This window comes from Dendropsophus ebraccatus, chromosome 15 (genome assembly GCF_027789765.1).
Source record: "Dendropsophus ebraccatus isolate aDenEbr1 chromosome 15, aDenEbr1.pat, whole genome shotgun sequence".
NCBI classification, from domain to species: domain Eukaryota; kingdom Metazoa; phylum Chordata; class Amphibia; order Anura; family Hylidae; genus Dendropsophus; species Dendropsophus ebraccatus.
Genome location: NC_091468.1, coordinates 64,865,637 through 64,879,947, shown reverse-complemented (window position 1 = coordinate 64,879,947; position 14,311 = coordinate 64,865,637). Strand labels below are relative to the sequence as shown.

Below are 14,311 nucleotides of genomic sequence, written 5' to 3'. Positions count from 1 at the left end.
CCTCTTCCTTTCTTTGTAAACCCCTGAAAATCCCTTTAAAATAACAAAATACAACTATACAATACACTAAATGGGAAATGCTCTTAACAGCTATTACCTAATACACAGGACAACTGAAATGTTACAAGTTTCCCAAGGCAATGGCTGCTATCCACCACTGTATGACATAGCCTCTGTATTGTATGGGGCAGGAGTCACGCAGCCACCAGAAACCTCTGTTCAGAGACCAAGGTCATAAGTCATCAGAAACTTCTAGCATCCTTTGTGTCCAGTCATTAGATGTCAGACTTCCCTTGTTATCAGTTCCCTTACCTCCAATTACCCTGGTTATAAATAATTCTAATAAATACCGCGTACAAAAGCGTACGATTAGAAAAAGGTGCATTGTGCCATCTATATAACGTCCCCTCCCAATAGAGGAAAAACGGTAAAGAACAAAGAAAAAAAAAAACATCCACCAAAATTCTCTAAGTACCAGATACCAGAAAGGGGACAACAGTGTGGGCCAATAAAACCCCTCACCCACAATGAGTCTTTTTACAGGGAGGGACAGCCCACAGTGTCCACCAAGGAGACAGAGAGTGCTATGTTGAAGGGGTATTCTGATATTAATTACAAAAAAAAAAAATGATTGAATTATTGGACCTGTCTGCTCAACCAACTACTGGCCAAGGCAGGACGCCATCGACTGAGCCAGGCCAAGGCAGGACGCCAATCGACTGAGCCAGGCCAAGGCAGGACGCCATCGACTGAGCCAGGCCAAGGCAGGACGCCAATCGACTGAGCCAGGCCAAGGCAGGACGCCATCGACTGAGCCAGGCCAAGGCAGGACGCCATCGACTGAGCCAGGCCAAGGCAGGACGCCATCGACTGGGCCAGGCCAAGGCAGGACGCCATCGACTGGGCCAGGCCAAGGCAGGACGCCATCGACTGGGCCAGGCCAAGGCAGGACGCCATCGACTGGGCCAGGCCAAGGCAGGGCGCCATCGACTGGGCCAGGCCAAGGCAGGGCGCCATCGACTGGGCCAGGCCAAGGCAGGACGCCATCGACTGGGCCAGGCCAAGGCAGGGCGCCATCGACTGGGCCAGGCCAAGGCAGGGCGCCATCGACTGGGCCAGGCCAAGGCAGGGCGCCATCGACTGGGCCAGGCCAAGGCAGGACGACATCGACTGGGCCAGGCAAAGACAGGACACCGTCGACTTGGCCAGGCCAAGACAGGACACCGTCGACTGGGCCAGGCCAAGACAGGACACAGTCAACTGGGCCAGGCCAAGACAGTACACCATCGACTGGGCCAGGCCAAGACAGTACACCATCGACTGGGCCGGGTCAAGTAAAAAAAAAAAAAATTCACAACAGTGCCTATTTAAAGTATTCACCAAAAAGTGAGAAACCAGTCTTCAAAAAAAAAAATAAATTGTACTATGGACTATTATTTGTGCCCTCCTTTCAGGTGCTTTATGTTTGTGCCCTTTCTGGTAACTGTTTCTGCAACTCAAACGAACCTATTAAAAGGTATGTGTTACAGGCAAAATTTATTGATGACCTATCCTCAAGCCCTATGAGTCCTACGTTGTTTTATCGTGTCATCAATAATTCTTGCCTAGAAAATCCCTTTAAGTCTAAAGAGTCCTAGCAAATGAATCCTTAAAGAAAATATGCAAATACTCTGGTTTTTAAGGAACCAGTTGTGACTTTGCAATCTTTAAAATGAAGACCACTTGCTATAAACTGTCCATACTGCTGCCCAAACAGCACTTACAGATCTTTATAGGGGATCTTTATAGCTTTTCTCTCTGTCTCCCCCTCCTCCCCCCTCCCTTCTAAGGCAACTAACGTAAACGGCTCCATGGCCGGCTGTATGAGCACTTTGTAATGCTGGGAAGGTTAATACCAGTTAGGTCACCAGCATTTTGACCTCAGATAAACTCTCCTGTATTACATAGTGCAGAGACAGAAGACCAGGGACTTGTTTACATGAGCCGTCTCTGAAGGGAGGAGGGGGAGAGAGAGAAAAGCTCACACACAGATTTCTGTGTCTTCAGCAGAAAGTTGCAGCTTAGAACTAGGGGAAGGAGCCTAAAAAGGTAATGACATGTATAGAAGGAATTGTTAGTCTCTGGGTGGGGGGAGGATTCAACAAGTATTTTAGCTGAGCAGAATACCCCTTTAATATGTAAACTAGTTGGCTTAATCCAGTAGGGATGACACTACAGTTTTCAGGGCACTAATTTCCCCACCCGCTTCCTCATCAAGATTCACCCAGCAGGCTTCAGTGAGGAGCGGCCGGAGTGACGTCACTGCAGAGGACAACCTGAATATACGTGAGGAGGACTGTAGTATCAGCCCCAGGGCACCAAATCACCTAATATACCTATTAATAAAAAAGGAAGTCCCCGGCCCTATGGGAACATGACAGCCGCTGAGGGTCTTCTAACCTCCTGTAAGTTGCCCTTGTAGAATTAACAAATACCTAAAAATAACACAAAAATAGTTAGAAATATCTTAATACTATGTGCAAGAAGGAAGACCTCCCAGTCCAAGAGACAAAACCATCTGCTATCAAACCAACAGACGGTCTACAACGCTTCACCGCCTCTCAGACATCATCTCCAAGAAGCACAGAGATCTGTGGACACAATTTTTGGCTCACACTATAAAACAAAGACTACGGGTGCACGTCATGCCAAAAGGGTTAAAGAAAGGACATAAGAAAACTACTGGAAATCTGCCTAAATAAGAACGCCTAAACGTGAAAAAAAAAAAAACTTCAAGGAATAAATTCGTCTCACAGAGAAGTCACATTTATACTGGGTTTCCCATTTTTTGGTAACGCGCGCAGAAGTACCGCAACTGCTTTACAGCGCGGCACTGCGATCAGTCTGGAAGAAATAAATAGGAGGTTAAACCTTAAAATTTGGTACTTGGAAGGATCTTGGAAAGCCTCATGAGTTCAATAGCCACTCCGAAATAAAAGGATTTTGAAAGGCCCCAAGTGAAACAAAGCAGACAGGGCTAGAGAACAGAGGAAGAAAAAAAGTGAAAAAAAAATTATGGGAGAAGTAAAAAGAAAGAAAAAGAAAGCATAAAAAAATAAAATTATTAATAAGTGTATAATGAAAAGGAATAAAAATTAAGTCGATGTTTAAAAATGGGGGAAAATGTAAAAAAAAAAAAAAAAAAAAAAAACAAGAGCATTTCAGGTAGAAAGGCTTGTCAGTAAAGAAGCCGAGTCAGGGGCTTTTTTCTTCTACCTTGTACCCTGTCGATTTGGACCCTACAGAACGTTTGGTGCCTTCCTTTTTAGGAGTTTTTTCTTTTGCCTTCGGTTTTCCCTGAAATGATTCCTCCTGGGTATCCTGCACGTTGTCACCATCAGACACGTTACCCGATGAACTGTCCTGAAATGGGAAGAAGAAAAATGTGAAGTTCCGGAAAAAAAAAAAGAAAAACTAAAATAGCAGAAGTCGGGAGAAGGTGTGAATACTGAGGCTTACATGGCCTTTAGGTTTGAGCGTAATCAAGAGATGGCAGTTTCCCTTTAAGGGTACCTTCACACACACCGGATTTAATGGATTTTGCAACGAAATCCGCTGCGGATCCAGTGTCAATTCATCCCAATGAGAACACATACTCGCAGCAGGAGTATATATGCTAACCCCCCCCGCCGGCCGGCTTGCCTCAAGGGTTTCCGGCATCGGCTCGTCCCGCTCAGCCAATCAGTGCGCTGCCCCGCATCAAATCCGCTGCGGATCTGGTGTCTGTGAAGGCACCCTAAGGGTGCGTTCACACGTACAGGATCTGCAGCAGATTTGATGGCGCAGATTTGAATCTGCAGCAGATTTGATTTGCTTTGTATCTGCAGCTTCAAATCTGTGCCATCAAATGTGCTGCAAATCCTGTACCTGTGAACGCACCCTACAGGGGTATTCTTATCTATAGAATACCTAATATGTTGTGTGTGTGCATAATATATACATAAACAGGGTGGTCCAAAAGTAGGTGGACAGTATGTGTAATCGGGTTAGGAAGGGGGAGATGTATCAAACATGGTGTAAAGTGAAACTGGCTCAGTTGCCCCTAGCAACCAATCAGATCCCACCTTTCATTTTCCAAAGAGTCTGTGAGGAATAAAAGGTGGAATCTGATTGGTTGCTAGGGGCGACTGAGCCAGTCTCACTTTACACCATGTTTGATACATCTCCCCCTTCCTAACCCTATTACACATACTGTCCACCTACTTTTGGACCACTATTTATATATATATATATATATATATATATATATATATATATATATATATATATATATATATATATATATATATATATATACACACACACACATACACACACATATATATATAGATAGATAGATAGATAGATAGATAGATATGAAAAACTAAACTATTTTGCCAATGTTTTTTTATTAGCAAAATAGCTTAGTTTAGCATTTTGACCCTCTTTTCCTCCTCTAGTGTTGTTAGCACACTGCTTAAGATCCCGACCACCGCTCTCATCTCTGTGGTCGAGTGGTGATGTGACTCAGGTGATCGGGACCTGTTAAGTATGTTTTTACTTGTTTTAGGTCTCCTCTTGGATTGCCCCTGGAGGGAAGTGCAATTCCAGATGGAGTAACAACAATGCCAAGCTCCTTCAGCTCAGCACCCCTGTGTCCTCACCCGCCCTCACTACCCCCGGTGCCAAACCAGGAAGTGAGAGTAGGATGCCGCAGATCTGAAAAGGGAGAGGAGTTCACCCCTGTAAAGGGGTACTCTGGTGAAAAAAAATTGTTCTCAAATCAACTGGTGTCAAAAAGTTGTACAGATTTGTAATTTACTTCTGTTTAAAAATCTCCAGTCTTCCAGTACTTATCAGCTGCTGTATGTCCTGCTGGAAGTGGTATAGTCTTTCCAGTCTGACACAGTGCTCTCTGCTGCCACCTCTGTCCATGTCAGGAACTGTCTAGAGCAGGAGAGGTTTCTAAGGGGATTTGCTACTTCTCTGGACAGTTCCTGACATGGACAGAGGTGGCAGGAGAGAGCACTGTGTCAGACTGGAAAGACTATACCACTTCCAGCAGGACATACAGCAGCTGATAAGTACTGGAAGACTGGAGATTTTTAAACAGAAGTAAATAACAAATCTGTACAACTTTTTGCTTTAAAAACACAGGGGTTTAAGATTATAAGGTGTGTAGTGCCCTATTACCAGACCCCTGTCTGAACACTTCCTCTGAGTGCACTTGGCAGAAGGACGCTGCAGTGTGGTGTGTGATGTTTCGGCTGGTCGTGCGTCTTGTCTCACACATGTCATGTCTTACTGAAGATTTGGGTTTCTTCTTTTCACGTCCTTCATCAATCTCATCCGAATCTCCGTCACTATCCAGTGCCAGCAGTTCAGGATCCAGAGGATCTAGCGGCGGCTCATACAAAGCTGTGTTTAATGGCAAGTACCGGAGTTCATTAGGGGAATACCTAGAAAAAATTCAACAGAACTTTGTTTTACATGATTTATAAAATAAAAAAATTGCATATCTCCCACAATAAGCTGTGGGCACAATCCTGTCACTGGCACTGCCTGAGAGCTCCCTGTACTGAGTGTGTGTGTGTGTGTGGGGGGGGGGATCATAGCAGATCCACTTCAGGCTGGGGCCTGCATCAGGGGACAGGACTGTGGAGGTAATCTCTTCATGGCTGTAACCCCTCTCTCCCCGGACAGAGAGTGCTGCATGTATGTGCCCACATCTGCCCTGCTCATTCCTTCATGCTCCCTGCAGTCTTTGTCCTGTCCTGGCCAGTTGTTTCCCATCCTCTCCATTCCAGTTATAATGTGCCTGCACTCTCACTCAGCTACTATAATGTGCCTGCACTCACACTCAGCCATTCACACTTCTGTATAGAGAAGTTTCTGCCACTGTCCTCCTGCACAGCTCTGTGATTCTCTCTTCCTGATTGGTCCATGCTGTACACACCCCCTTCCCCTTTGCTGTCATGTGACCACACGGACCTCTAGCCCTTCTCCTCTATTCCAACCTGTTGTACTACGCTACTGCATTATAGGGATCTGCAGGTTTATGCAGTTACTATACATTATACTCCACATGGTGATTGCTATATTGTACAGTAACTTATAATATCACATATTCTGCTGTCTCTCATTGTTTTACATGTTATTCAGAATAAAAAAATATTTTTGGGTTTTGGAACCAATTGTCTGCATATCAGTGATTTCTTTCGGGAAAATTTGCTTTGGTTTAGGAGTGGATTTGGATTACAAGCGCGGCCCCGGAACGAATAATGCTCGTAATCCAAGGCACCACTGTAATTGGACAATACAGTCAATAGTACAAAGTCCTCTACAAATTATTTAGTAAAATGAACATTTACCTCTTATAATACTCCTGAAACTGTCCAGGTATAAGGGAAACAGGGAAGGGGCTTACTTTAGTCACTTCTGCAGGTAGAATCTTGTACTTTCCTTGAGGTACCTGGATTACCTAGGATATTGAATACCACCATATAAACATAAGTCTGAATGAACACCCTATAAATTGCTTTCTAAAAGGGTTTTCTATAGATCCTTAAAACATTTTCGCACGATTTACCAGCCACTAACAGAAATGGTGTAGGGTTGTGTCTGTACATAAACTGGCAAAACACGGCAATCACTGAGCTCAGGGAGATCAGTGGAAAGAATCCAACAAAGTACTCACTTAAGAGTCTCCACTGATACATTGCCCCCTATAAATCTAAATATGCAAATAACAGGGTCCGTGGAGCCTCAGGTGCCAGTTTTAAAACACAGGAATAGCCAGATAGGAAAGGAAACCTGTTGCTAAGGGGGGAGATCACCAAACCACCCTGATACGTAGCCACTTAAGCCCCACTCAGTTGTGAGTATTGGAACATAAATAGGGAAATACCAGGGTGGCCCGTTATTTCCCTATTTATGTTCCGATACACACAACTGAGTAGAACTTCTGGCAAAATTTTTTATTAAAGTATTGTATTGTGCCCCAAACGTTATACAAATCCCCAATATACACTTATTACGGGAAATGCTTATAAAGTGCTTTTTCCCTGCACTTACTACTGCATCAAGGCTTCACTTCCTGGAATAACATGGTGATGTCACTTCCTGGAATAACATGGTGATGTCACTTCCTGGATAACACGGTGATGTCACTTCCTGGATAAACATAGTGATGTCACTTCCTGGATAAACATAGTGATGTCACTTCCTGGATAAACATAGTGATGTCACTTCCTGGATAAACATAGTGATGTCACTTCCTGGATAAACATAGTGATGTCACTTCCTGGATAACATGGTGATGTCACTTCCTGGATAACATGGTGATGTCATCACCATGTTATCCAGGAAGTGACATCACCATGTTATCCAGGAAATGAAGCCTTGATGCAGTAGTAAGTGCAGGGAAAAAAGCACTTTATAAGCATTTCCCATAAGTGTATATTGGGGATTTGTGTACATTTTGGGAAGCAATACAATATTTTTGCCTGACTTCTCCTTTAAAGTGACACTGTCCCCCCCTTTTTGCATTATGACTTCTGTACATAGGTGTAAAGGGTAAATTTTGCAGTTTTCACACCTTATTTTATATTATACGTCATGGTGCTTTTTCTAGTTAAAAGTGATCTTTTATCATTTGCAGATTGTGCCACCTGGGCGGGGCTTCTCAACCCAAGCGCCACTTAGCCCCACCCACAACCGTGCCATAGACCTCGCCCCCTTGTGACTTCATAGCTGTCTAGGCCCCACCCCCTCACTGGCCATTAGAACTGGGTGGCCTAAAGGTCTAGGAACCACACTATCTAGGTCAGCCAATGCCAATGAGGGACGGGGCCTTTGCGCTGATGACGTCACGGAGAGGGGGGGCCTACAGTGGCGATGTGGGCGAGGCTAAGTGGTGCTGCGCCCGTGAATCCCCGCCCAGGTAGCACAATCCGCAGATGATACCATAGAGAACCTTTTAAGCCTCCATACCCAACTGTATCTCATCTTGTATCCAAGACGATCTAAGCTAGCGGTGGCCCAGCAAGGTACTGGAGCCTGCGCACAATTAAACTGTTTCCCCTATAATCGTATCCTTTTGCTCTAATAACATTATTAATAATAATAATATTTATTTGTATAGCGCCAACAGATTCTGCAGCTCTAATATTATAATCATTGACATATATCATTATATTCACTCATATAAGGGTTCATTCAACTCCAACTCTGCTATTTTATATATCCTAATACAGTATAAAGCATCAGACTCAACACTGGTCCCAATAAGTTTCTCTGTTTCTATATATTAGTATATGATAAATCATTGTAAGCGTTCTATATGGAATCTGAAAGCGTATGGCGGCCATAGTTGTGAAGCCTCTCTGCGCTCTCTGATCAGTCACCTCCTCGCGTCTTACATGTGTCTGCAGATCAAAGTACGCTCTCCTCTCCTCCATCCGCTCCCGGTTTAGGTTGCTGTTGAACTCGGCGGCTTTCCTGGCGGCCTTCTTTATATACTCGGGCACCTTACTGGCCTCCACCTTCTGCGTGTTCTGCTGCTGCTGTTGCTGTAAGAGAAATCATGGCGGTCAGCGCTCATCGGAGTCACAGGAGACGAGGAAAAGAAGAAATGGACGGTAAAACTGTGATTACTTTGCCGGTTTCATCCTGCTCACACAATTCATTCTGAAGCTCTTCAGTAGTGATCTGTTATGGAAAAATAGCGGTGTAAAAACAGTTTGTGCTGCGGTTGTCAGATAAGCCCAATCCCTCCGAAAGACCAAGAATATAGAATCCCCTGTTATATGTGGTGCCAAGCGGAGACTCTTACCAAGAGGACAGATACATCAACCAAGGTTATACACATACAGTCATTCACTGAGCAACGAAATGAAGCCATGGTTCTGGCACTGCCTGGCTTTGCAAAATTGGTTATTTTTAGCTGGGACATTTTTATTTTTTTTTTAAAGCCCACAATATGTCCTAAATGTGTGAACGAAGAGCAGATCTCCCTCTGAAAGGGGAACCAGCCCCATATCATGTCAGTGTCCACATATCATGGCAGCCATGGGTTCCCTTCTACCCTACAGACTGGGTGCCAGGCTTTGGATGCCGTTCTCAGCACTCGGGATCAAGGCTGAGCGGGTGGGAGGAGGGCAGCGTGGCTACAAGCCTACCGGGGCTGATGAAGTTGTGTCCAAAAGCTGTGCCCTACAGCTCCGGGGTACTAGGGGCAGTTTATATGGCAAAAAGAAGCTAGCAGGTTTCCTTTAAAGTGTCCCAGTCTATATATATATATATATATATATATATATATGGGTCTTATTGTTGAAATATACCAATTAGCAGAACAGGTCCTTAAGCATTTCACTCGCTCACAGAAATCTCTGTTCAGCTTCTATAAACAGCCCTAATATAAGTCTATGCGGCTGAACAGAGATTACAGTGAGCCAGAGAACAAAGTGCTTAAAGGGATATTCCCATCTCAATTAACCTAGTTAGGGGTCCTTCACACCTACCGTATCCGCTGGGGATTCAGTCCTATTCATCCCTATAGAGCACATACTCGCAGCGGGATTGACATCCAGCCGCCCACAGCCCCGTCGCCTAGAGAATATATATATGCCAATCCCGCTGCGAGTATGTGCTCTATAGGGATGAATAGGACTGGATCCGCAGCGGATCTCGCTGCAAATCCGCAGCGTGAGATCGGCTGTGGATCCGGTAGGTGTGAAGCCACCCTTAAAGAGTTTTTCCAACTTAAAACTAACTTGTCCCCCCGCCCCCCCCAAATTATCTCTTACTTGACCCGGACCAATCAAAACTTTTAACATGTCAAATTTTTTTTTTATAATGACAGGTACACTTTAGGTTGAAAAACCTCTTTAAACTTGCAGGGCATTTTTTTTTCTTTTATTTCCTTCTTTCCCACCAGACAATCTCTCTTTGGGAGTGGGGGGAGAGAGAGAGAGGTGGTCGGTAACCTAGACAATGGGCTGTCACCAATGGGAGGGAAAGAGCCACAGATCAGGAGAAGGAGACAAGTTTGCTGGAGGAACGTAAGTGCAAAACTATTTAGCTAGAAAAATCCTACAAGAATAACTATATTGGCTGAGATAGGAATACCCTATACCTTCCATTCAAGTGGAGCTAAATTGTAATACCACACACAGCCTGAGGACAGGGGTGGCGCTGTCTTTGCAGTCTTTGACATGTCAAACGTTAAACATTTGAAGGGTACTCCAGCAAAAAAAAAAATAATTCAAAATCAGCTGGTGTCAGAAAGTTATATAGATATGTAACTTGCTTTATTTAAAAATCTCCAGTCTTCCAGTACTTATCATGTGCTGTATGTCCTGCAGGAAGCGGCTTATTCTTTGCAGTTTGACACAGCGCTCGTTGCTGCCACCTCTGTCCATGTCTATTTAAACTACAATAATGTGGGTATGGATGACATTAAATGTCTGCAGCATTAGCCCCTTCTCAGCACGGGACAGAAGCTGCTGTGTTTTCCCAGGTCAAAGGTCAGCAGATAGTAACTGCTTTTTGTCTACCACAGCCGTCTCGCTGTAAATCCTGATAGTAACTTATCCAACAAGGGACATGTATAATCACTACAGTGCGCACAAGATATTGGAATGAAAACCCTTTAAGAGCCGGCCATAGACATCACTTGTGCCTTCCCGCTGGGTAGTACTTACCGAGTATTCCTTGTAATGATCTGTAATGCGCTGGCGCTCCTTTTCCTGGAGGATAACGGAGTATTCCGCATGCTTGGTGGGATATTCTTTCATCATGAGGTCAATGACTTCATCACTTCTTAAAGCTGTCAGACCTTCGAAAACGGCAAAAGGAGTCTGATAGTCTAATAGCAGCAAACCAGGCAATGGCATTATAGCAGGCGTCAGGCTGGTCACACTATGGAGATTGCCTATTAGTATATGGGAAATGATTGGTGGTTTCTGGTTGGTCCGGGAAGTTTTTTTATTGTAGAAATGAAGTTGCTGACTCATTGGCTTATCTGTATTACCAATGATAACCATAACCCATCAAAGCAACCTCCCCGCAGATACTGGCCATCACGTATCACATCATGAAATGGCAGAAAATAGATGGTAATTGACTAATTTATAAAATGGCCCAATCTTCCAGTACTTATCAGCTGCTGCATGTCCTGCAGGAAGTGGTATATTCTTTCCACTCTGACACAGTGCTCTCTGCTGCCACCTCTGTCCATGTCAGGAACTGTCCAGAGCAGGAGAAGTTTTCTATGGGGATTTGCTGCTGCTCTGGACAATTCCTGACATGGACAGAGGTGGCAGCACTGTGTCAGAGTGGAGAAAATACACCACTTCCTGCAGGACATACAGCAACTGATAAGTACTGGAAGACTGGAAACTTTGAAATAGTATTCATTTGCAAAACTACAAAAAATTTTGACACCAGTTGATCAAAAAATAAATAAATATATAAGGCTGGATCCTCTCTGTCAATTACACAGGTTATAGTTACAGAATGAATCTTTATGGAGCAGTTGAGCATGGTTCCTAAAAGGTTAAATTTGAACTTTTACGCCTTTTGATGGCATCTTATATATCAGTTACCCCCTGAGAGACGGTATTACCATTACGGCCTTAGGCTGCATTCATACATCAGAAATTTTGCGGACCTTATGGATAGTGAATGCCTGTCCTGGATTAGTTCCCCGCTTGGCACGATATCGATATATCATGCCGGAAAGGGAAGCAATCCAGGACACGCATTCACTGTTTGTAAGGGTCGCAGAATTTACGGTCACGTGAATGCAGCCTTAGGCTGGGTTCACACTACGTTTTTTTTCATTGTTTTTTGCAAAAAACGGATGCGTGTGTGTGCATCCGTTTTGATCCGTTTTTCCATTGACTTCCATTATATATATATAAAAAAAAAAACGTATCATACGTATATAATAGTATTCAATAGAAAAACAGATGCACACACATACATCCATTTTTTCCATCCATTTTTTGCAAAAAACAGATTGCAAAAAGGTAGTGTGAACCCAGCCTTAGGGTCCTTTTCACACATCAGTATATTTTTCACACCTCAATCCACAAATTTCCATCCATAATTTTTGCTGCAGGATTTGCAGCAGATATGATATCAATGTAATACATGACTGAACACAGCATCAAATCTTCCGCAGATCCAGTAGGTGTGAACGCACCCTTAATAATAAAATAGCCACTATTTGCGGACTAAAGATCTGTATTTTTTTGCAGATTGCAGAGTATTTGGAGGAATTTCAGTCCGCACTGGGGCCTGTTTCTTTTTTTTGCAGCATGAATCACAGCCCTGTACACCTACAGATGTGAATGGGGTCATTAAAATCCACTGACCCTATTTTTCTGTCCGTAATTGCAGATCCGCAATTGGGGACAGAATAGCAGATGTGTGACTAGGGCCTAAGGGTGGGCATACAACAGCAATAACAGTGAGCCCACAGTTCTCTCTGCCGTCTGGCCCCCGTCCTCCCCATACACAGGGACCTGTGGTCTCAATAAGAATCAGAGGGATAAGCCGCAGGCAGACTGCTCTGGAGGTGGCTTATCTCTCTGACAACAAAGGGGTCTATCATATTTCTTAGATGTGGGTCCCAGAGATGGGACCCCATATCTAGAGGACACCTAAGGTCTTACCTGGAGATATCAATATCCTGTAGTATAAGAAGTACAGGTCAGCTTTAGAGACTGTGCAACAATCTTTGCTAATAATGGTGCAATGTCTTCATGGCCAATTTAGTGCAGGGGTATTTGCACACTGAGGAATTCTCGAGGAAAGTTTACTGCTTGAAATTCCTCGTCTATTCAGCTCAGGCAGAATAGGAACAGAATTTGAGCAGAATTAGGGCGGGTTCAGACTACGAAATTTGCGCGGATTCTGTTGCCTTTACGCGCTCACAACCGCGCACCTCTCCGCCCGTACCATTGCGCATAGCGGAATCGGCCGGCCCACAGAATGGTGTCTATGGAGCCGGCGGAAAGGCGCGCGGCCGCTATCGTGTATGAGCAATGTAATCCACCAGTTTTTATCCGTGCGAATTCCGTAGTCTGAACCCGCCCTTAGGGTGCATGCACATTACGGAATTCCCGCGTATGACCCACGGCGGATTCCATCGCTCGTATCCGCACGCGGCGGCGCGCATCTCCGCCCATGCCATAGACACTATTCTATGCACGGGCGGATTCCGCATTCCCCCGAAAGTATCATGTCAATTCTTTCGTCGGAATGCGGAATCCGCCCGTGTATAGAATAGTGTCTATGGCATGGGCGGAGATGCGTGCCGCCGCGTGTGGATACAAGGGACGGAATCCGCCGCGGGTCATACGCGGGAATTCCGTAGTGTGCACCCTACCTTAGAGCAGAATGCAAGCAGAAATTGAGCAGAATTTCAAGCAGAGTTTAAGCCCCATTGACTACTATAGGATTCCTCTAGCTCTAGCAAAATCCGCCCAAAGGGTGAACCTGTTCATTCTTTGGGTGGAACGCGGATTCCGCACTGGATCCGGACGGAAAATTTCCGCTGTGTGCACGGACAGACGGAATTCCCATTTTGCTCTATAGAAAGGAGCAATGTTGCATTTAAACGGGTGGAATTCCTCACGTATTTTGTGTTGGAATTCTGCGAGAATTGCTCAGTGTGCACATACCCCAAGATAGAGGATTTGTTTGTATTAGGATAAAAAAATATTTCGTTTTTCACCCCCAAAAAAAAATTGACTAAGGGTGTGTTCACACTGAGTAAATACGGCGGAATTCCGCAGCGGATATTCTGTAGCAATGATATTCTGTAGTGGACTCCCACTGTGTATTGGGATAGCGACAGACTAAACAATGGTACATTGTTTTAAAAATATCATCACTGAACCACAAACCCTCATAAAACTTACACAGTCCATGAACATGGATAAAAAAAATAATTCCTATGAGCACAAACAAACTGTCCCAACGTATTTCCCACACCTGAATAAAGGGGTTCATCAGGGGAGCATAGAGAGGATTTCAACAACACTAACCATGATAACATAAAATAACATTTGTTACAATGATGAAGAAGCTGCCATGCATCAGGAATGAACACAACATTTTGCATTAACCACCACCTTTTATTCTGGAGGTTTTTGTTTCATTTATCTTGGCGGGAAAATCCCCTAAATCCCGAACATCGTGCGCATCTCCGTGGCTGGATAAGGCTGGGTTCACACTATGTTTTTGCATTCCGTTTTTTTTTATTTGTTTTTTTGCAAAAAAA

The 14,311-nt window shown here is 44.3% G+C and overlaps 1 protein-coding gene across 3 annotated transcripts in view; it reads right to left on the bottom strand.

The window, feature by feature from the left end:
• The window catches only part of PHF10 (PHD finger protein 10), a 34,797-nt gene that overhangs the window by 10,248 nt on the left and 10,238 nt on the right, over positions 1-14,311 (bottom strand). For 2 of the 3 annotated variants that reach the window (XM_069954186.1, XM_069954183.1), the window contains exons 5-10: positions 10,722-10,855; positions 8,674-8,727; positions 8,439-8,588; positions 6,390-6,499; positions 5,324-5,477; positions 3,256-3,402 (exon numbers count right to left, since the gene is read on the bottom strand). In XM_069954186.1, the coding sequence (XP_069810287.1) occupies positions 3,256-3,402; positions 5,324-5,477; positions 6,390-6,499; positions 8,439-8,588; positions 8,674-8,727; positions 10,722-10,855 (749 nt within the window). The remainder of the gene's footprint in view (positions 1-3,255; positions 3,403-5,323; positions 5,478-6,389; positions 6,500-8,438; positions 8,589-8,673; positions 8,728-10,721; positions 10,856-14,311) is intronic. The other variant, XM_069954184.1, reaches the window with a different exon arrangement.